Source organism: Orcinus orca, chromosome 2 (assembly GCF_937001465.1).
Source record: "Orcinus orca chromosome 2, mOrcOrc1.1, whole genome shotgun sequence".
Classification (NCBI taxonomy): Eukaryota; Metazoa; Chordata; class Mammalia; order Artiodactyla; family Delphinidae; genus Orcinus; species Orcinus orca.
The window spans coordinates 124,292,390-124,316,211 of record NC_064560.1 but is presented as its reverse complement, the minus strand read 5'-3'; the positions used below and the strand labels follow the sequence as shown (position 1 = coordinate 124,316,211).

At 45.9% G+C, this 23,822-nt stretch overlaps 1 protein-coding gene across 2 annotated transcripts in view; it reads right to left on the bottom strand.

Annotated features, from left to right (window-relative positions):
• RYR3 (ryanodine receptor 3) overlaps nucleotides 1–23,822 on the bottom strand; it is a 555,614-nt gene that overhangs the window by 91,090 nt on the left and 440,702 nt on the right. For both annotated transcript variants that reach the window (XM_049705467.1, XM_049705468.1), the window contains exons 47-59: nucleotides 22,486–22,655; nucleotides 19,865–20,085; nucleotides 16,722–16,812; nucleotides 14,896–15,036; nucleotides 13,410–13,573; nucleotides 10,882–10,960; nucleotides 7,311–7,400; nucleotides 6,087–6,233; nucleotides 5,815–5,877; nucleotides 4,549–4,624; nucleotides 4,311–4,434; nucleotides 1,397–1,512; nucleotides 807–874 (exon numbers count right to left, since the gene is read on the bottom strand). In XM_049705467.1, the coding sequence (XP_049561424.1) occupies nucleotides 807–874; nucleotides 1,397–1,512; nucleotides 4,311–4,434; nucleotides 4,549–4,624; nucleotides 5,815–5,877; nucleotides 6,087–6,233; nucleotides 7,311–7,400; nucleotides 10,882–10,960; nucleotides 13,410–13,573; nucleotides 14,896–15,036; nucleotides 16,722–16,812; nucleotides 19,865–20,085; nucleotides 22,486–22,655 (1,550 nt within the window). The remainder of the gene's footprint in view (nucleotides 1–806; nucleotides 875–1,396; nucleotides 1,513–4,310; nucleotides 4,435–4,548; nucleotides 4,625–5,814; nucleotides 5,878–6,086; nucleotides 6,234–7,310; nucleotides 7,401–10,881; nucleotides 10,961–13,409; nucleotides 13,574–14,895; nucleotides 15,037–16,721; nucleotides 16,813–19,864; nucleotides 20,086–22,485; nucleotides 22,656–23,822) is intronic.

Below are 23,822 nucleotides of genomic sequence, written 5' to 3'. Positions count from 1 at the left end.
CTATGCCTGTAACCAGAGGCCTTAGAAATATGTGAAGGGATAGGGCAGGACACTGACTAAGGGCCCAAAGAAATGCACATCCTGAATCAACATTTTCAGGGGCGTCCTGTAGGACATCTGCACTCAGATGTGGCTTCTTGGGCGTGGCACCCAACAGAATATTTAAGGCATGGCTCAGCACTACTGGACTTGACCATCCTGTCTCTGCTTCTCAGAACATGGCTACCCCGAAGTCTCACTTGTATTTAGTCCTCTGAGTAGGGTTATGTGGCTGAGACAGCTCACTGGCACCCACATTCGTTCTTCCCTTCTTTCTCTTAGCAGTAGAAATCCCCGTGTTTTATCTGGGCATGGGGTCACCCAGTTAAAGCATGCATTACACACCTCCCTTGCAGCTAGCTGAGGCTGAAATGAGTAAGCTCTAGCCACTTAATAAAACAACTTTTATTAAACTTTAGAACTTTAATAAAACAACAGCTTGCCCTCCGCTATCCTTCCCCCCTTTCTCACAGATGTGGTACAAGTGAGTCTGGACCACTGTCAGGGACCACATCTCAGGAGATGAGAGAGCATCAAGAGAGGAAGAACCCGAGTCCCTGGGTGATGGCGTAGAGCACAGCAGGCTGCTTACCTCCTCGGACCACCCACCTGCCTCAGGACCTTTCCACAACAGGGAAACACACGTCCATCTCATCAAAGTCATTACTGGAGTTTTGGATATCTTTGTTGGATCTGCTTAACTTGTACCCTAAATTGTACAGATCCCAAGAAGAAGGTAATCCGGTTAAATGCAGAGAGTCACTTACTTTGGCAAAGAATTTGATCTCCTGGTCATGGGGAGACTTTTCAGTTTTCCCACTGCTGACAATGGTTTCTACAAAGACAAAAGTGACACAAAGTTGACCAGAGCTAAAGAAAACAAAAAGAGTCACAGCATTAAAGAAACAGAGCAGCTTTTCGTCATGAAAAGGCCATTTGATTTTATAAAATATCTAATATTTTACAAAGTACTTTATAATTGTGAGGGTTGGTTATTTCTTCCAGGGTTTCACTACTCTTTTCTCTACTCTACTGATAAGAAGGCAGCTTCAGAGAGGTTGAGTCATATGCTCACAGGCATAAAACAAAATGATGGAAAACTTAGAGGAGGATGAGTTATGTGAAAAATGACAAATGATTCAATCAAACCCAGAAGGGAAACCAAAGACAAAACTAATTTTTTTAAAGTGCGTGTGTGTGTGAAATCTCAGCCACTGTGTCTTTCCCTAAACCATATGTTTCAAAGAATCACGAACAGCTACAGTATGAAAGCATTGCTCTTCATAAAAGGAATATCTAATTCCTTTCGGTATTATGAGAAGCACACATTTTTCTGATATTTCACAATGATACTTACCCAAATGGGCAATAAACTCTTGAGCAGAATCAACATATTTCAGGATCTTCTTCAAAAACTTATAGGCAAACCTCTTTTCCATGGAGGAGGCATCCAGCCCCATATCCTTGATACCTCTAGATTGGAAATGGGTAAACCCCAGGGAGTAACAGAGATAACAATGTGACTTTGGTGCACAAGCAATTTTCTCCACGTCAACTCTGCTTTCCAAATGTTGATGGCTATGCTGGCTTAGCGACCTGACTCATCATTTGACTCATTTCCCCTTGCACTTGAAACCTGCCTCTGTGAGCATGCAACACCTGAGCGACAATAATTTCTGAAAAGATTTTTCAGAAAGATCTTTGTCATTCATTCAACAAATACTGAGCTGGGGATAAATCAGAGATGCAAACACGAATCCCTGCGCTCATGGAACTTACGTGCTTGCTATAAACAGGTACAAACGCTACATAAAACGAAATATAAATTATCTGGGGACTTCCTGGGTGGTGCAGTGGTTAAGAATCCGCCTGCCAATGCAGGGGAAACAGGTTCAAGCCCTGGTCCGGGAAGATCCCACATGCCGTGGAGCAACTAAGCCCACGAGCCACAACTACTGAAGCCCGTGTGCCTAGACTAGCCCGTGCTCTGAGACAAGAGAAGCCATGGCAATGAGAAGCCTGCGCACCGCAACGAAGAGTAGCCCCTGCTTGCCACAACTAGAGAAAGCCTGCGCGCAGCAACGAAGACCCCACGCAGCCAAAAATAAAATAAATAATAAAATAAATAAATTTACAAAATTATCTGGAATGCTGTAAGTTAATAAGTTTTGTGAAAAAAAGAAAAACTAAAGCAAGATGAAAGGGCCCAAGAGTACCTGAAGTGGGGTTGAGCAGACTGTCGTGTTAAATCAGTGCTGGGCTTATTGGAAGGACGACACTGGAGTATAGGCTTGAAGGAGGTGAGCCACAGAGACATGAGGGGAGAGAGCTTTCCAGGCATAGGGAGCAGGGGTGCAAAGTTCCTGAGTGGGCACATGCATGCTGAGTTGAGGCCAGTGTGGAGGGATGGAAGTGAACAGGCAGTCAGAGGGGCGTGGGGTGGGCAGTGGAGGCAACCGTCAGGGTGCTGTGGGCCGTCCTTAGCATTTTGCTTTTGCTTTGAGATGGGAAGCTATTGAAAGTTTTGAGTAGAGGAAACGACATGATATGACTCACATTGTGACAGAATTACTCTAGTTGCTAGGATTAAAATTGACCGAGGGCAAGGACTGAAACAGGGGGCCCAGGAAGGAAGCCCTTTCAGCAACGGCAGTGACAGCACGAAGGGTGAGAAGTGGTCAGATTCCGGGTATCTTAAGGGGAGAGCCGTCAGGATTTCCTAAAGGATTGGATGTGGGTTGAGGGAAAAAGAGAGGAGTCAAGGTTTTTGGCTTGGGCATCGGGAAGAACAGGCTGTCGTCAAGTGATGGGGAAGTTGAGGATGGAGCAGGTCTGAGGCATGGGTAGCGGGAACCTAGGGTTTCTCCTTGGTGACAGGGATGTTACCGCCTTATCAGTACATCCAAGTGCCCACCACGGGCTCTGGCTCAGGGTAAACCACTACAAGGGTATGTTTGCTGAATTCAGTGGTCTTTTTCCTTCCCCCCCGCTATTTCCTTGATTCCCTTCTTATAGTCAAGAGGAATTTTTCACTTCTGTGAGCAAGTTTTTTATTGGCAAATCATAGTCTGCATGCATCTTGGTGTTAAGAACAGGATTAAAATGACGGGAGTCTTTCTTAAATGCTTCCCCAGAGGCTGTCTCCTGCTGCCTGACCTTTCCCACTCAACAATACAGCAAATAGGTTTTGTTATTTTTTCATATGAGCTACAACAGAAATATTTGTATAGATTTTTACTTAGGTTTCTGTCACTCAGTGGCAAAAATTCTGTAGGAAACTAAAAGAAGAAACAGCAGCTGGCTCAGCAGACATTTCTTTCAGGAGGAATGGCTTATCGAGGTGGGGACACTGCCTTGTTTTTCGTTCTACAAAGGACGCCGCAAGCACAGCCCATCACCGACACCTGACCAGCGGGGGAAACAGGTTCTACCTTTAAGACTTAAGCAGCCCAGACCATCCTCACCTAAAACATTTGTTTGAGAGAAAGTTTGAGTTTCTCATAAGTTTGAGAGAAAGTCTTAGGAAATCATGATTCATTCAGTCTCTCCAGTGGAGTTGCCATCTTTGTTCAAAGGTTGTTGATGTCACTCATCTTCCCTATTGTTATCATGGCATTTCATTAAATATCACGTAAAACAAAAAAACACAAGTGTGAAGAGAACTGGTGATTCTGTGAGAACTAAGCTGCATATTTTGCAAAGACCTGCGATTGTAAGTTTCCAAAAACAGCGTTTCTGAATTAGGTGTGAGACAACCGTAAAAGATAGGGAGGAAATTGAAAAAACAAAAAACAAACAAACCAACCCAGAATACTGCATTTACATTGTTTTGTATGTACCTTAATTCTCTTAACTGTACCTTAACTGCTCTTCAGCCCAACTTCAAGAGCTTTGAGGACGCATTATGGATGTGGTTTATAATTCCAATCAATAAAACAACCAACAAAGATGAGATCTGGGGGCCTATGGTACAAGATTTGTGAATGAATGCATGTGTGTTTGTTTTAATTAAAATTAAATGTTTAAGGTACAGATGTATAATTTGTCACGATTCTTTGCTGTAACTGATTTTTAGAAATTGATATCGACCAGTCTTATTTCTGTCGGAAGAGAGGGCTTCACGCTCCAGAATAAACATCTATTCCTTTCAAAAGACTCAACCGCTATCCTTACTCTGATCTGCTTTGCAGGCAGGTGATCAAATATCTAGAGCACGAGAGACCACACGAGCCTGCCCCTGGCCCGCTAACGTCACCTGGAAGACGACTTACCTGGAAACCACAATGCCGTTCACTTGGAGGAACTTAAACAGGTCCTGGGCCTTCTCCCGGTCCCTGAACTTTTCCTTGGCAGTCAAGGTGTCGTACGGTACCAAAAGAGGGTGACTGCCGCCACCTGGGGTCAGTAAAGTGAGAGATGACAAAATAGGTGGCTCTTCCTTTGCACTTCTGGGAAACACACCTGCCCCCCAGCTCACCTTCTGTAGGAGATGCTGTGAATCTAGCTCACCTTTGCTCTCCAGCTCCAGCTTCTTCTTCTTGGCCCAGATATTGTGATAGTTCTCAGCTATCACCTCCACCATCCCCTGTGTCCCATCAGGGAGATGACAGTCAGAGAGAAAGCAAGCAAGAAAAATGGGTTCATATCTGCCCCGCTGTTGCAGGCAGCCTCGGGAACAGAGCACCACCAAACGCTAATGGCACATTGCTGAGCGTCTCCCATCATTAATTAGTCTTTGCTTATGCACCCCATTAGTTTTATATCTTCCCATACACACAGAAAACAATTTCTAATTCTGTCCTTGTCTGGTAACTTATTATATTGGCAGTTTGATGCATTTCTGAGAAACACACATTTCCACTGGAAACTGCATTCTGGTGGCACTCCATTTGTCACAGGAGTGAAGTATTTTACTCCTGACCTGAGATAGGGAGCTGGGAGTGGGGGGGGGGGGGTCAAGCAAAACTCTAGGATCCCCGAAAGCCTTTAGCTTTGCAAACTAAAAATAATTACATGTTGGAGAAAACTGCCGCACATAAGATTTCTCAAATAGAATGCATCTTTATGAGGTTCATAAAATAGTGACCCGGAATGAAGGGTGTACTTTGGAAAGAAACTTTCTTTAAGGTCCAAAGCGTTGGTCTGATGGACTCTCTAAGGAGTAACGGCCTCAGGCTGGGGCCGGTCACGGTCACTGACATGTGCACAGGGGAGGAATGGGGGTGAGGAAGCTTAAGCCTTTAATTTCATCCTCTTGGGTGTAAGTTCCTAAATCCTACAATGATGACTTGTCTGTACCACCAAGGGCAACTCAAGTGAATCCACCACAGGATATGCGATTGTCCTCAAGGTTGGGGGGCCCGGTGTGAGCAGTCCAGCAGCCCCACCCAGGGGCCACCTCGTACATCTTCTCCTAGTTGTTAATAGCTTTGTTACTAGTTATTTCTCCTGGCTGTTATAAGTTCTGTTTCGGGTTTTTGTACAGTAATTTGCTGTTCAATCTTCCTTCTATTGAGTCATGACCTGCTATGACGTCTCGGGAAGAAGCGCAAAGCCTCACCTTCTCAGACTGTTGGTTAATTCTGCTGAGACTGTGTCAGATGAGTGGCCTCTGCTCGTTGTGGCCCTCTCTTAATTTTGATATTTCAGTGGTGATATGTTTTAGGCATTCTTCCCCCTCGCCCCTTTCTAGAACATTCTTTGGAGGGCAATATGTCCTGCACTTGAGGGGTTTTAGAAAGTCCGTTACGCTGTTCTGAAAGTATCAACACTGACCTGGAGCTCTCTGGAGAGCACAACATTGGAGAGATCCAGGGGAGCAGGGCTGTAGCTGTTGCCCTAGGAAAGCAAAGGCAGAATCACTGGGTTTCCCGTTACTTGCCTTATTCTCACCAGCATCCCTGACTTCAGTGGCCAAAGATATGTCCCGAAAGATTCCCAGGGCTCACTGGTGGTGGGCCTCATCTCTGATACCCTGGGGATAGCTTTCCCAGGTTCTCCATGGTTTCCATTGGCCTAGTGTTGGCCTCTGGGCGTGATGGTCATACCTGGCTGGCCTGGGACACGCTTCGAAGCTTCTCATTTTCCCGCTGTTGAAATAGGGCTTCTCCCTCTTTGGTCCTCTCTACCGTCCAGCCCACAGCCAGCATGGTTTTCAGGGACTCTCTGGCAGGCCAGCGATAAATTTCCTTCTCCTGGAAGAACATTGGAGCAGAAGAGCTGTGCAGGGCACGCCCCAGCACTGTGGCTGGCTTGTCTCCCGGAAGAGAGGTCCTCCCGCAGTGGAGGGGGGCTAAGCAGCTCCAGCTTCCTCTCACTGGGTCAGAATACCCTCTGCAGCATCCCGTCTGAAACACGTCATCCGTCTTTCTGAGGTTTTTAAGTACAGGACCCCACAGTCTCCTGCTTTTAGAGGGAATGTGCCAGACATATCCACAGTTTGTGGAGAAAGCAGAACGAGAACAGAATGACTTCTTCCCTCCCCCCACCCCCCAGCACTGCCACCTCTGCCTCCTCTGTGCCCCGCCCACTGCACAAGCATCGCCAGCCCTGGACCCACCCCTTTCTCTCCAGAGTGACTTCTGTCCTCTAGTAGGTATTTAAGATGGGACACGTCAAAATGCATTTGCACAAAGCTCTCCTCCGAGCATGGGAAATAGACATTCTTAGATTTAGAATTCTCTTTCGAGCCACGCACAATTTTATAACTGGTCAATATGCACATAAAGATACACATGTCATCCTTTACCTGTGACACTAGGTCTAAAGCCTGCAAGGAACTCTTACTGATCGCAAGATAGGAATTCAGAGTTGAGTTGAACCAAATCTCATAACTTAAAAAAAACACAAACAAACCAAGAGACCTGTCCACGTTTCCCTGGGGACTCTCTCCTCTATTCTTTTTAATCCGTCATGATTGGAAGTCCTTTCTATCTGAATGTTCTCCAACAGTGCAAGTCCCCCCGCCCCCTGCAACAATCTAACAGAAGCCCTTCCTAGTTCAGTTACAAGTGAAACACAAATGCGTTTTGGCCCAGCCTCTAAGTGCTGATTGGTGCTTCTCTCTCCAATGGGCTTTCAGAACCAAATAGCAGAATGGGAGGCTGGGTTCTCAGAAACCAGTCTTGAGGCTGTGGCCCATGGGCCAGCTCCTGAGGAGTCTGCCGAGTCCTGGAAAGTCTCTGAGGAACTGGATGGTGAATGTGCCCTCCACTCCTCTGCCATCTGATATAATTCCCAGGGGAGGGAAATTAGCATGGCCTGGTCCTTACCTTCTCTGTTAACGTCTTGAAAGGCCTGATCAATGGATGGGTCTTCACATTTTCATCCAGGGAAATTCCATATTTCCATCCATTCTGACTCTGTAGAAATGTTCTCAGTTCAAACATCCTTGGCACCCAGAGAGCCCTGCTATGTGACCCACATCCCAGCTTCAATTTTCACTGAACAAATAAAATAATGGAACGTGACAGAGCTTGGAAATTTCCCTCCAAAACGTCTAACGGATCCTTTAGGGCTGTCAGGCTCTCTGCCCCCTGAATTTTGAACCCTGCTCCTTTATTTCTTCTCATTTTAGTTGCTGTCCCCTCCACTTATACTCGCTTGTGTTTCAGGCCCACTACAGACGGAAGCATGCTTCAGAAGACCTGAGAACAATGCTTTTCAGAACCATGTGTCCCAGTCACAGGCAAGGACAGATGTCAAGGCTGAACGCTTGTGAGTATTGGACCTACTGGCCACGGCGTGCAGGAGGCTGCTTTGGTTTGCACCCCTTGCCCGCCAATCCCAGAGCAAAGCTCTAGCAAGGCATGTTTCTAGAATCACAGAGGTTTAAGAATTTCAAAAGTCATGCAACAAACATTGGTGGAATGCCTGTGACAGTAGGTGCCAAACTCTGTCCCAGGGATGGTGGATACGGAGATAAATCAGGCTCCGTTTTCCATAACCTCACAGCCCAAAGACTTCCGGTGTCTCTTTCTCAGCCTCTGCCAATGTCCCCTCGTTAATGTGGCTGTTTCTCAAGTTTCTGTCTCTTCTCAAGGAACACTGTCCCTGCGGGATATAATCTAGGCCCGTGGTCCCTAAGTGGATTGATCCCAAATCAGCATTTCCAGCCCAGATCTCTCTCCTAACTTCCATACCTATTTAAGCTCTGCTTGGATGGCCATAGGTACCTCTCAACAGGTCTGAAACAGCACCTGGAATTTCACTTCTCTCAATGGCTCTTCCTCTCAGGTTCCCTGTATCTCCGTGAACGGCACCAGCTTACATTCACTCTTCAAGCTGGAAATGTGGGACTCTTCCTTCTCTGCACTCCCTCATGTGTGTTCAACCTCCCAGACCTATTGGTCCGCCCCTCCTTCACTTTCCTGCCAGTGCTCTAGCTCAGGCCACCATCAGCTGTCACCTGGATTACTGCAACGGCTTCCTGTGCGGTCTCCCGTCTCCAGTCTTGCTGTCTCTCACGGATTCCATTTTCTACACCACTGTCAAGTGGTTTTTATAAAATACCCTGCTCAGGGCACTCTGCTGCTTTAAACATTTCTGATTCCCAGCTGCCATCATGGTAAAAATCCAAATTCTTTCTGGCTTCTACTGCTGCAGCGAAGATCTTGTTGGCCCTCTAGGCTCATGTCCTGCCCTTCTTCCCCCGCCCTACTCCGTGACCCCAATGTGTCGAACCAAGCTCCCCTAAAGCCACCACATTCTCTTGCTTCTCGGGGTCTGCACCCACTGCTTCCATGGCCTGCAGTGCACTTGCTCCCCTGTGCCTGAACAATGGCCCCTCATTCATCACACCCTGTAGGTGTGAGCAGCTCGAGGAAGCGTTCCCGGACCCTCCCTATTGGGTTGGGGTCTCTTCCTGTGTGCTCTCACCCCGTGCTCATGCCCATCACAGCATGGCACAACCTGTTTAATGGCTGCTTTACTTGGTTTCTCCCACCGATTGTGGGGTCCTTGAGGGCAGGGGAAAATACCCTTTTCCTGTCAGATTATCAATGCCCACCTGGCAAGGGTGAGCAAACTTGAAGCTTCCAGGCTAGCGGATGAGAGAGATTCATCAAATACCACGCCAGTAAATGCAGAGTTGGTAACTGGTATATATAAATGTCTAACTGTTGCAAATCCAACTATACAAGACTGCTATAAAAATACTGGGAAGGAAAAGAGCAAGGTGCTAAGAGGGCCTATATCTGAGAAATCTGGGAAAGAGGCATCCTAGGAATTCACACTTGGACAGATTTTGAAGGAGGAATTGGTGAATGGTGTCTTCACACGTGTGAGTGCAGATGGGTACCTGGCTCAGACAGGGGGCAGATTCAGGCATATGCGGAGTGTGTGTGTGTGTGTGTGTGTGTGTGTGCGCGTGTGTGTGTGTGTGTGTGCGTGAGAGAGAGAGAGAGAGAGAGAGAGAGAGAACGAGCCTAAATGAAGGGGATATGGCTGGAGGGCAGAGGGTGAAGGGAGAGATGAGGCTAGAGATGGTAGCAGAGACCAGATTAAGCAGTGCCTATCAGGCCATATTAAGGATTTTGTCGTTTACATGAAAAGAGTTGGAAGTTATTAAGGGATTTTAACAAGGAGAAGGGGCTGGGTTGGAGAACTTGACCCATTTGGGAGAATCTGACCAAATTTGCACACTGAAACCATCACTTGCCTGTAGCGTGAAGAACGGACTGGAGAAAGTGCACGTGGGCAGACTAGTTAGAAGGTTATCACATTGTCTGGGTGAAAGATGAGAGCAGCTTGAACGAAAACCACGGCATGGGCACAGAGAGAACCATCCACATTCCAAAGCGACAAGGAGGTAAAATGCACATGGCTTAGGGATGGATTGGATATTGCGATGGATTCATGTGTTGTCATCGGCTGCTTCTGTGCTACACCAGCAGACATGAGTAGTTGCAGTGGAGACTGTCCGGCCCACAAAGCCTAAAATGTTTACTCTCTGGCCCTTTACAGAAAAAGCATGCCAACCTCTGCTCTAGAATCATGAGTATTAGCCCATTCTACAGATACAACGATTGGAATCATCATGAGCTCTCAACAGGGGTTCAGGAGAGAATCAGAGCAGAGGCTGAGCCAGGGCTTCAAGCTGTCCCCCATCCAGGGTGCATCCAGGCAGGTGGTTGCTGCGGCCTTGCTGTGGAGGCAGGTCCACCGTTACGGGCTGTAAGCTGCCTCTGGGCAAAGGCCCAGCGCTTAACTGGCTGCCCACAGGACTCCGAGATGTCTTTGGCATTCCTCCCCATGTGCCTGCCAGCATTAAAGGGCTGACAGAGCAATTAAACTTATTAGCAGCCTGACCTCATGTGGTGAAGAATTTTAAACACCAGCTGGACAGGCTTACTGATAAGGGAGAGTCTGGAAGTTCCAGCACTGCCCACCACAGGAAGCCGCGTGTCCTCCCTAGAATAAAATTCAGCTTGCTGGCAAAATGCAAGGGTAAAGCTTTCCATTCAATTTTCCCTTTTTCCGACACTACGTTCAAAGGAAACATTTAATAAAAGCCTCCGGCCCCACGTTAAGCCCTTATGTCAAACACACGCAAGCATGTGCTTGGGCGCCGACTCCAGGAAATGCAACGTGAAGACAGACATCAACACTCCCAGAAGCGATCGTTTTCTTGAGAGACACAAAAAGCCGCATCAGCAACTGCCCCGCCCATTTCTCCGATCTCCACCAACCCTGGGAAACTGCCGCTCAGAAATAACGAATGCCGTTGGCATAGCGAGTCTGTCGCTTAGACAAGTCAGGCAGACTTCCAGGATTGGACCCTTTCATGTTCTTGGGCTGCTGTTTTTTTCCCCTGACAATTATGGGTTGGATGAGGATCCCTACCTTATCACAGGCCCATTTATCATGTGAGTGCTCAGCATACTTGGTGACGATGTATTCCAATTTTTCAGGCAAGGAGAAACTGTGAAATGAGGGGAAAAATAAAATTACAACCTCCCCAAGCACTTCAGTCACATGTGCCGAAAAGATGGCCAGAGCTAGCAATCAGCCATCAGAAGTTGCATGTGATCAACCAGTTAACCCCGAATTTGAAGGTGGACCCCAGATGCAGTGACCTTCCTGAGCTCAAAGCATGTCCAGGACTAGGTCGCAGACACACCCACGGCTAATCAGAGGGCGTCTCTGCAGCAGCCTCTGCTTCACAGGTGGCCTCCCTCCAGCTGCTCTGGGTTCCCTTGGCTCCTAAGAACCACTTTGGCTCCTGGGCCACAACTGTCCGGGTTAGACCGTGAGAATCCCTTCATCCAAAGACACTGTCCTGCCATCTCACAACTCCGATTTGCGGATGGCAGAAGTGGGTAGCTACAGGACCAAATGATCCAAAATAGTGCTTGTCTACCTTTTGGGGTTTGGTGATTCATGTTTAAATACTGAAATCATGGCAACCCAGTAGGCACACCTGTCAGTTCTGTTAGCCCTGCAGCTTTTGCCCCTTCTGTTTGGCAATACGCCTCCACTTCGCTTTAAGGAATAAGTCTTCCTGACTTGCGTGCAGGCTTATGTGAACTGTCTCTGAGGAACGGCTCTGATGAGGCCAGTCAGACTCACTCTTCCTGGAATTTGAATCTTTTTTTTTGTTTTTGGCTGCGTTGCACGGCTTGTAGGATCTCAGTTCCCCGACCAGGGATTGAACCTGGGCCACAGCAGTGAAAGCACTGAATCCTAACCACTAGACCACCAGGGAACTTGGAATGTGAATCCTCAGTTGAGTGAGACCAGGACAGCAAACTCTTCAGGGTGACTCATCCAATGTGGACACCTGGAGAATGTCCATCTGGTCACTCTGCCTTAGTTCCTGCCCTGGCTGAGGCCTGGGCAGTCAGCCTTTCACTAGGTTTTAATAATGACCCCACATCCTTGCAATAAGGCCCTTTTCTGTTTAAGTTTTGGTCACAGTCCCCATTACTCATATTACTCAAAGAGCCATACTGACGTCAGAGGTCTATTTGAAGAAATCAGAACTCTCAAAAAAACACTGGGCCTTCCCTGGTGGTGCAGTGGTTGAGAGTCCGCCTGCCGATGTAGGGGACGCGGGTCTGTGCCCCGGTCTGGGAAGATCCCACATGCCGCGGAGCGGCTGGGCCCGTGAGCCATGGCCGCTGAGCCTGCGCGTCCGGAGCCTGTGCTCCGCAACGGGAGAGGCCACAGCAGTGAGAGGCCCGTGTACCGCAAAAAAAAAAACGAACAAAAAACACCGAATGAGTCACCATTAGCACACCACTGCTTGAGTACCGCATTGTCTCATAATGTTTATAAAAGCGTCCGAGTGATCACACCTTTTGTCCTCCTTCAGCACACTTACGTTTTCATAGGGCCAAGTTCTCCAAATCAATACGTGCCTTCCCTTTGGCCTTAGCTATAAGGCTCACCACACCCCTTACCTCTTCCTTACAGCAGGTTCAATTCAGTTTCCCACCATCCACTCAGCTCAAGGCTCTGCTGATGGAATATGTATTTACTTTTCCCAAAGATGAATTTTATATGTTATCACAAGCTGACAGCTCCGGGGAAGGGCTGAGGCTATGGCTCTCATCTGAGAACTACTGCCATAAAACATAAGTTCAAGGGGCTCACAGAGGATGCCTCCTTTTCCCTGCACAGTCTACAGCAGTTTTGGAGCTTTTCGTTGAAACTGCAGCTGGAGATGAAGCCTGTATGCCCCACGACCCATAATCATAATTGGGGCCGTACTGCCAAAGGCAAAATTGAGCAGATCTTGTCTAATACTTTGTCCGTGGCCTAATCATCACCAGTGAGGAATGCTGGAGGATCAGGGGGAGAAATGAAAAAGCGCTATTGTAGAGTTTTTCCAAAGATCTAGCATCTGTTGGCAAAGAGCAGGTCCAGTCGCTCAAATAAGGACCCCATGTTGTTCTGCCCTCACACCCTGAAGTCCTGCTGGAGCTCAGCTGAGTGTTATTTATGGAGATGTTTTGATGTATGATGTTATTAGTACTGTACAGGCCTAATTCACAAAGAGCAAAGATTTTGTCAAAAAACTCATTAATAAATTAATTGCATCATTTGTCAGGGTTCTTGCAGTGCCTCAGGTGACATATGTGGAGAGCATCCACCTCTTATAATAAATAACCCAACCCCACCCTCCAAAAAACAAAAAGCCCAGAATATAATAATACAGCATATAATCAGATATGGATGGATTAATCTTTCAGGAGTTGAGGACAAAATCTAACACCTAATGTGACTTGTAGTGTCAAGGGACATGATGAACCATGTTGGCAGGAGGGAAGGAAGGGAAGCTTAAATTTCTGGCTACCTTCTGAAAGAGAAACAATGGCCACGGGGCAAAATCTAGGACCAGCTTAGAGATGATTCTGGACTCAACTCACTTCATGGTGTTGATAGGCTTGGGGTCAAAGTTGCCATCTGCGTCCACTGAGATCTGTTTCTCCAATGTGGCTGAGATCCTGGTATCTAAATAGTCTGGTGGCAAGGCCCCAGCTATAGCACTGAGACAGGGAAGGGCCATTCGGAAAAGATCTGGGTCGTACCTCTGTGAGGAAAGACAAAGACCACGTTAGCACACACACCAAAACCACAGCCCGCCAGGCAGAACCACTCACCGATTCGCTGGGAAGAAAAAAAAAACACGTGCATTTGCCCAGGTTAACCCAAATGGGGAACGTGTAAGGCCTGTAATCCAGGTATCCTTGTCACAGAAAAGTGACCATCTGTAAAGCCTTCAAGTCACCGTTGGCGGTAGGTTGAGAAACCTTAAATCAAGGTTTAAATCAATATCTCCTAACTAGTTAATTGCAGGGATATCGAAAGGTTAAAGCGGTTCTCACTGGGCCAACAGAGGCTACAAACTTGTCGGCCACAGATGGTTATAGAAAGTGACCCACCCTGTGCCTGGAGAGGGCACAGCAGCTCTGCTGGCTCCCTCGGTGGCTGATGCGGGTCATATGCTGACACGATCAGCAGGCTGCTCTGTATCACAGACATTCTCTCCTGAACCCGGCCAGGAAGGAATCTCAGTTAAAACGTGTCAGGTGAGGGACAACCTTTGATCTGCTTGTACTAGACCAAAGGAAGATAGGAGGGAAGATGACGTAAGTGTACGTAAACACCAGACTGCGGCTGTACACTTGCTCCAGACTTCTGTACGAAAACCCGAAAAACTTCTCATTTTCTACCTTTAAAGCTGGTGACCTGTCTATGGCCAGACCACCCTGAATGTTCCCGAGCTTGTCTAAAGCTGGTGACGTCACAAACCTAAATCTGGGGTAAGGGAAGGGGAGGCAGGTGTGGGGCTGCCTACATACAGGTCGGGGCTGTAATCCAATCAGACTGCACAGGAAGGCTTGGGATGCAGAGGCCTGCGTCCCCCCTCAAGCTCCTTCGCCTCGGTGGCTGGGAAGCACCTCGCCTGAATGGAGTAAGGTCTCCTGAGAATCCCATGTCCCCGCATCGGGGCAGACGCTAGGACTTCTCTAGGCTTGAACTTGGTGAAGGCCAGCTAACCAGGGCCACACAACATAGCAGGGAAGGGATGGGGGCGGGGTAAGTCATTAATACTGGAACCAGGAAATATTTCTGTGATTCACTCTGGAAGTTGCCCTTCCATATATTCGCTAGGTGAGTCTGGCAAGTCATCAGCTGCTCTTTCTCTCACCTGTCAAATGAGGGTCGGGGTAGTTCCTCCTTGAGAGAGTTGGGGTAGTGAACGTGATCTGCTTGTGAAGTGCTTGGCACACTTCTGGGCACATGGTAGATAGAGGCTGATGAGGTATCAGCTATTCTTACGTGCAGGTGGTTGTATCACCGAGGTTGGGCGACCCCCCCCCTTCTCTGTTCAGGAAGCACTGCCATTACCTTATGGGAAAGGGAGTCAAGAATCCCCCAGAAGATCTTCTCTGTCAGATGCAGCTCATCCTCCACAGCCAGACCGTAGCTCCCCCAGCCTGACGGCAGACAGTAATACTTCCAGCACTGTTCGTAGTGATTTGTCAGAAGCTGGGAGGTTGAGAACGGATGTGCGCCAGTGGGGTGGGGCAGAGATGATCCACAGGTGTCAACAGCACACAGGGGAGAAGAAAACAGCACACACGCCTCAGGAGAGTGAAACCAACGATGGAAACTGTTCGGTTATCTACAGAGCGGCCCCCAAACACCGCTGGGAACGGTCTGCTCTTGTGCCTAATGAGCTCCAGCCTGAACGGAATCTACCTGATTAATTCTTGTGCCTCCTAACTCGTCCCTCGTATTTCCTGGAAAACGGAGAGGAACTGTTTCTACTCCTACTGAGAAAATGCTACCCTCCGGAAGTAGTCACCGTGTGCTGTTCCAGCCAGTCAGGGATGGGGAGAATTTCTTCTGAGATCTTTGCTTATAATAAATCTGGGAGATCCTGGTAATGCTGACATGGGGAGGGGAGGGTGGGGAGTAGGCTGTGGGTCTGCAGATTTTCTCAGCATTGATTACGGCCCCTGGCTTCTCTGCCTTTCACTTGAGCCTTCTGATGGTCCAGCCATGTTACAGCAGTTCCCCACATGGCCAATAGAGGGCACACGTACACTACCAATGGTCCCATCTCAGCCGGCGGGATCCACATCCTCCAAGAAAAATCCCGCTGATCTAAGGGGTAAAGGTGAGCTTACTGAGTGCTATCGATGATGTTTCTCTGGGAGCCAGAATCCAGCTGACGGCACAGGTCTGCCAAGGAAGCAATGCCAGGCTGAACTGTAAAAACTGTCGTTTTTAGCTAAAGGATTTTTTGGGGGATGAAAACTGGGAGTGTTAGGGTTAGACATAAGAATGAGCCCGTGGAGGACTGTGGAATCTCTGACAGCAAACAAGCTGTCTTCTGCGTGGCGTGCTGAAAGAGGATGAATTAAAGGCTTCTGGGAATTCTGTTTATCCCAGTCAAATGCTTCTTGAAATCCTTGCTTGAACTAGTGATATTCCTGAAAAGAGGGAAAAGTTCTGTTGAAATCACTGGGCAGAATCTGCAGGTGTGGCTGGCCACTGCTGACCCTTTTGCATATGCTAATAGGGCAGGTGCCTCAGAGGTAAAAGATGAAAAACACTGCCCTCTGTGTGGGTGGCAGAGTCTGGTGTCCTTCTACCCAGGCCTATACCAGCAACAAAATGTTGGTAATTTGGGGGAAAATCAGGAATCAGGTGGCTATGAGAGGGCTCTGTGGCCTTACTTTTCATTAATAAAACAAGAGAAAAGAAGTAAAAAAAAAAAAAAAGTGAAAAAGAGGACCTGTTACAGAAGGGGAAAAAAAAAGCACAACACAGTATGGAATAGAAAAGGGACCTTTTATTTTCTGTACCTAAATGAAGAATCACAGGGCCTTCAAAGCCTTTTGAGATGAAGAACATCCTGAAAACCTAATTAGGGCAGGAAGGTGCAAACTCCAAGTGCCCTCACTGGCCTCTGCTAAATAACAAGTAATTGGTAGAAATCGATTACGGAAAATTGGAGCAGTTAATGAATCTAGCAGAACTACTCTTTCCAACCTTGACACTCAAGAAGGGATTTGATATTGGAGACTGTATGTAGTTAGCTATCAATTTAAAGGAGTAAAACCCATTTAAGATGTACTTTGCTCCCCCAGTTGTGAAGATCCTGTTTTACAAGGCAAGTTTCCTGTGCCATAGACTGTTTTCTCTGTAACAATAGAGAGGTTTACCTTCAGAGGCATTTTGCAGTATTCACTGAGTTGCGGCACATCAAAAACTAGACGTCGCAGGAGTTGCTGTAACATGGAAGGCCTCAAGTGACTGCAGTATGAAATAAGAAAAACAAGAGGACAGAATGAAAAAAAAAAAATAAGGAAGAGGGAATGAAAGGAATACTCAGCTATAACCATATATTAGAGCTAAGCTTCAAAACACTTAGCTCCTAAATCAAACGATCATGGATAAACCACAGTCTACGATAAAACACTTTAAAAACTGAGTACAGTTAAAATGCAGAAAGAGGGAGTAGGGCTCATGGCTTGAGATCCCTAAGGTTAAATTCCAATCACCATGTGACAAGATGTCCTAGGGTCTATGCACACTCAAAATACAGCCACTGATTATGTGCAAAGAAGTCTATAACAGAAAGAAAGTGCAGGTGGTTTTAGAGCCATTGCTACGAACTGACCATCCTCCCGAACTCTGCAAAGGAAGAAGTTAGAGGTGATCAGCTGCACGGGTGGAATCTGAGGCCACCTTCTGGTGTGATCTGAAGGGTGCTCTGAGTTACTACCTGATCCCTGATATTCTCATTATTGAAATCATTTCTTTGGGTTAAGGGTCTGTCCTCAAAAAACTCCTTAAAAGGCAAATTGAGTAATTAGAGAACAATGTACCAAATTATCAAAGTGTTCACGGCCTTGGTATTTGGTGCAAGTAAATTCTGAGATAGAGAAAGGAGAGAGAAGCAACGCTGATTTAGCCTATATTTTCAGATTGCCAAACCTTTCAAAACCCAGTGGAACCTCTGGATTCTTCCCAGTGAAAATACACACTTACACACAATTTGGCACGTAAGTTCAGCCCATGAGCCCCTTTCAGAGATGCCTAAGAGCCATGGAGGCAAAGTTAATAACTGATGTTGAATGTTAAAATGCCAGGAAGAAAGCCTTGGAGGCATCTACAACAAGAAGGATGGACATGAATGGAGGTGGACAACAGAGTTCGTCTGTTTCACAACTTTTGGTAGAGCTGGCCTTGCGATAAAAAGCCCTGGAGTGAACAAGTCAGGCATAATACATAGAAAAAAAAAAAAAAAAAAAGTTTGTCTCTAAATGTAGTAATTATAAGCATATAAAGTTCCTCATTTTTTTTACATCATTTACCCAATTAGCAATATCACCTTAGATTGACTAATGAATAAAATCAAGAAATAAAAAACACCTCTAACTTGATTAATTCCTGACTTACTAAAAATAAATTAAAAATCTACGTAAGTGTCAGTTTGTCTGTGTTTCTAGAGCTCAGATGGTTAAGAGGAGGAGTGGGGAAGCTCCTAGGAGTACAGGAATAGGGCTGTGAGCTCTATTTTTGGTTTGATGTAAAATTCTAATTTCCCCAAGGTCTGATCTGATTCTTTTTTTTTTTTTTTTTTTTTGCGGTACGCGGGCTTCTCACTGTTGTGGCCTCTCCCGTTGCGGAGCACAGTCTCCGGACGCACAGGCCCAGCGGCCATGGCTCACGGGTCCAGCCGCTCCGCGGCATGTGGTATCCTCCCGGACCGGGGCACGAACCCGCGTCCCCTGCATCGGCAGGCGGACTCTCAACCACTGCGCCACCAGGGAAGCCCTGATCTGATTCTTTAAAAACATTTGCGCTAACATCAGTCTCACCATGACTTTTTTTTTTTTTTTAACTAGGAAACAGCTTATGCTGGGAGACTGGACTTTTGGTTTGGTTTCTAAGATACCTGCTGAGTTCAGATCTAGCAAAAGGTAGAACAAGATCTATAGCTGTGATCGATGCGGCTACCAGCCAATTACAGACTCGATGCTGATAGAAGACTTTCTTTCTGTGCAGACTCACTGTTTATTCCCTTGGCCACTACTCAGAAGGAAAGTAGGAGCCCATGTACACCAGTAATGGGGCTCTTGTCCCTCCTTTTGAAGTGGCAGCATGGAAACCCTAGTCACCCTATTAATTCCTAGAGGCCTATAGTGTGTTTACCAAGCTTTGTCTCTCTTCTAAGACCACCAGTATTCAAATGAGCTTAATTCTCTGCCAGTTCTAATAATACTGGAATGAATGAAGTGGTGTCAGAGTGTAGGGCCTGATTCCGGCAGAGGATCTCAGCGAGAAATCCCTTCTGTGGGGCCTGGGTGGCAGTCTCCCACCTTCCACTCCACACCCTAGGCGAACAGTACTGTGCATGACACAGTTTGGTCCCTGAAGTAGTTGAAGCCTGTAGGCCTTAGATGATAGAAAGGTAGCAGATAGAGGTTAATTTTAATAAAGCATTTAAAATGGAAGGACCATTGTTACACTTGAAATATAAATGTGAGATTGCCTTTTAACTTGACGTCCTAAAAGGACGGACCAATTCCTTTTTTCTAGGCAGCCCTAGACCCTCACTGCGTAGTCATCTCTTGTGTGACTAGGAAACAACCCATTCAACAAGAATCAGGACCAGACCCAGCTGGCCGCTAAAGGGGGCACCTGCTGGTCCTGACTCCAGGACAACCTGCAGCAGTGATTCTCAGTCTTGGCTACATCATGGCATCATCTGGGGAGCTTCACAAGCTAGAGGTCTGGCTCTTATCCCTAAAGGTTTTGATCTTTTGGGCCGAGGTGTGGCCTGGCATTGGGGTATTTATTTAGTAGCTCCCAGGTGAGTCTAATACAGAGAGATGAGCCTCAAGGGAGAGGCGATCAGAAAGAACCTGTGGGATGTTAGAAGTTTCAGATTAAAATATACATACATACATATATATATATATCTATATATATCTATATATATAAAATAGATAACCAACAAGGACATACTGTACAGCACATGGAACTATACTGAATATCTTGTAATAACATATAATGGAAAAGAATCTAAATAAAATATGTGTGTGTATATATATATATATATATATGTATAACTGAATCACTTTGCTGTACACAAAACTAACACAACATTGTAAGTCAACTATATTTCAAAAAAATTTTTAAAAAAGAAAAAAGAGCCTGCAGCAAGTAGGGGACCCAGCACATCCTTAGCATCTGAGCATATCCTCAGACTAGATTCATCAGGTTTTGGGTTACACAATTCAGTGCAGCTGATGTGGACGCATACGCGGAAGTGAAGAACCTAAGACCAGGTACTTACTTGCAAATGGCCAGCAAACACTCCTCTATGGTGTCCCTCTGAGCTTTGGTGAGGGAACGGCCCTTGGAAAGCCTGTATATTGTCTGCAGTGTAGAGTCGATCAAAGAGGAATAGTGCTCTGTTCCAGCAAAGAGAGGGGCGCATCTTGTGAGAAGCGGGAGCACGGCAGAACATATGTACCTGTTCAGTGCCAGCACGGCCTCGGTGGTGCTTAGGGAGACCTAAAGAAAGAAGATTGAGACGCTGACTAGTCTCCTGGGAAAGACAGAGCCAGGCTTCCCCCTGTACTGAGCTCTCATCTAGCAGGGTGGGGAGGTGTACACATATGCGTGTTTCACAGTGACAGGCTGAACAACTTTCTACCTTGTCTAAAGAGACCCATTTCTCTTTTGCATCTTAAATGAAAAAGAATCAGGTTAAAAGAAACAATAAACAGAAGAAAAGCAAAGGCTAGCCAGTGCTAACTCATTCCAAATGGTCCACAAACATCTGTTGCCTTCAAAGAAGCAGCCTAAACGCTTATTAAAATCAGCTGATGACCAGTCTAACCCAACACCCTTGATATTTGCAAAGACCAACTGCCAGGCTACTGTGTTATCATTCTGGTTTTCGCTCTCTGTTTCCACCGTATGGAGACTCACAAGCCGTCCTCTTGCGATTTTGAGATTAGTAAACGGTTACAAGCTGAGCAAGCTCTCAGACTCACGGGTTGTGTGACAATTTTACAGAGAGGAAGTGGAGCTCTGACCCCCATCACCTGATTTTTGAGCATTGTGAGCGATTTGCAATCTGATAATTGGCGTGAGGGTGAGACATCACTGAAGGGAACCTAACTCTGCATGGGGAAAACGTGTACAAGGAATAGAAATCAAGGGCCTTCTCTTAAACTCTGCTGTAATCCTCATTCACATTGTTGTCTCTTGCTCATTGATACAGGTTAGATTTAAGGAAGGGCCACTTAGTGACTAAATATAGTGACTAAATATAGCCAAAGCATGCTTAACTACCATCTTTGAAAAGTGCAGAACTGCCAAAGAAACCTTGAGGTCCACAGAGATGAAATATTATCCTTATTTCCTGTCATGATCACAGCCATCGTATCTGTAACACATTTCCTTTAACTTATGATCTGATAAACTGTTTTCTTTGAATGGTACATATTTCTATTAATTATCAAAAGTTTGCCTTCTAGGAGCTGCAGTAATCATATGGAAAGAAACAGCTAATCTTCCACATTTATCACTTTAAAAGACAGAGTTGTTAAAATGAGGAAGGAAGAGCTTTGATTCCGGTGGCTTAAGAGTTTTCAAAAGAGAATGCATGAAAATACGTGTGCTGAGGAACCGAATACAAAACTTCTTTTGTGGTAGGTGGTGTGTAGACAAGCATGTGATTTGAACACCAAATTCTAGAACAGTATTTGCTGTTTATTTGATCTACAAACAAGTTGAATGCTTTGATCAGGAAACTTGGGAATGTCCCACAAGTTAAAAATATTTTTAATATTTTAAATCAAGGAATTTATAGGAAACCTCAAAAAAATCGCTGTGGAAGCATTGTTTTAATTTGACAAAACAGCCGTATGTCTCTAATGCCTTCGTGGATATACCATTTCTTATCTCCATGCCACAGATAGGGACAGAGCTCCCATTCAGACTGGGGCTCCTCCTGCTTTCCATTGCTGGGTGACCCCATCCATTTCTGTGTAACTCGTTCAAATGGAATCCACCCCAGTTAAGATATTGGTTAGCTGACCACTCATCACTAGAGCTCAGACCTCTATTGCTGTTGGACACCAGGTGGAGCCTTTGAGAAACTTTATGACTGATCAAGAAGATATGCCACTGGCTCTTTAAAAACAACCCTAAACTGGCCAAGGTTTGTTTGAAAACTTACTCTGATCTAATTGGTCTTTCCTCCTTGGACCCAGGACTCCTAGTACACGATCTCTCTGCTTCATCCTGACTTGGGGCATCTGGCCTCCATGTGTTCTAACTCCTGCGGCCTCCTGTCTTGATGTCTCTTGATGTTGGATTACCCTTACCTCACACTTGACTTCCAAACTTGGATTTGCACTTGGCCTCTTACATTGACCTTGTCATGCCGTGAGCTTCAGACTATCCTTCCTGATGGTCAGTGCACGTAACTTAAGGAGTGAGAGTATGAAGAGTATTTCCAGCCTATCTTGCTGCCAGCCATCCTTTTTCATAAGTGACAGAGCCATAGTTCTCATGTGAGGTTTTGTCTCCCAGGGTGCCTCTGGTGAATTGCTTTGTGGGGGGGTGTGCTACCAGGGGGCATGTAGTACCAGTAGAGGCCCGGGATGCTGCTAAACGTTCTGCGATGCACAGGATGCTCCCCACCCCCACTTCAAAGAGTGCTGAGCTTGGGAATCCTTGCCCTAGAGGGAGCTAGATTGAATATCTGAGGTCCAGTCTACCTACATAACAGTCTCTGGACTAATTAATTCATCTGCCATTTCTTGGTTCCTCTATTTTCTCACCCTTTAAAGCAAACTGTTAGTATGTAATCAGTGAGTAGATAGAAACTATTCACTTCTAATTCCAATGTTAATCATTTAAAATGATGGAAAAATAATTTTTCTTATTTTAACCACTTACTGTATCTAAAGAGGCAGAGGCTCTTAAGTCGGGTAAAAACCCAACTTCCAACAAGTGGAGCAGGAAAGTTTGATCCTTTATACCATAAACACGGTCCAAGAACAGCACCATGGGCGCCTTGTGGTCGGGGCAGAAGTTGGCCGCCATATCTGGTTCGCTGACTGATCCATCTGAAAGACACACAGAGAATGTCATTTCCCCTTTTCTAGCTCCACAGTCTCAAATGGAACACAGAGCTTGTCTGGCTATGGCTTGTTCTCCTGACAAGAAACAGGAATTTTAGAAATAATACAATGTTGTGCTAGAGTCAGCTTACACTGGCTTGGAAGAACTGACTGTTAAAATTGCAGGAATTCTGTGAGCCAGTTATTAGATATATCCATTATTAAAAATTATGATTTGCAATTAAGTGTATTGTATTTTAAAAGGTAACAAGTACTCAAAGATCACCACTTCCTAATTATTGTACTATAAACTATACTTGAGGTTATTTACATCTGTTGTATTTGTATGTTGGAAGCACAGTGCAACAGGGTGCTATGTGCATTCTCTGTCCGACTCCATGCTCAGCGGTGTCACATTGGGAGCTTGAAATTGGTGGGTAAATGCTAGGAATCAGGGCTTGATTTATTGCTTTGTTGAATGATGAAGAAAGTGAGGGAGAAAAATGTAAGGCAGATTAAATTGAAAAGTGTGTCATGCTTACAGCCATTGCAACATAAATAGCACAAAACTGAGGAAATATTCTTTCAGTATTTAGAAACTATTATTTGATTTGGGTGAAATTTAGATCAGATCATCCAAGAATTCTAACCTTATTTTAATAGAGCAGTTCAAAGATAAAGTGGGGGAAATATCATGAAGAAAATAAAAATTTCTTGACTTGGAGAACAAAAAGGATCTTGTAAGAGGATTAAAAAGAAAGTCTTCCTCCTACTGTTTTGTGAACACCAAAAACTAGGAAAGAGAGCCCCTAAATGATCAAGCTAAAGTCATAGCGTCTATAAATACTGTACTTCGTAAGGCACCCTGAGAGCCGCAAACATTTAGCGCTATCCAGCCAAGAACCTAAGGCAGCCCAGGCGCCTGTGCAGGGCTCTGGGAGAGCAAGGAGAGAAGACACCTTCCAGATAGGAGGCTGCCTGCTTCTCCTCCCCGGAGCACCAGGGGCCGCTGTTTCCGAACATCGGAGGCTGAATGAATCTCTCAGACACGTGGTGTTCTGAAGAACAGTATTTTAACGGGATACTAATGAGTGCTTTGTCTTCAAAAGGTCTGGGAAACATTGAGCTCAACATTTATTTTCTTTATATTTTGTTTTCTCAGAGCCTTTATAA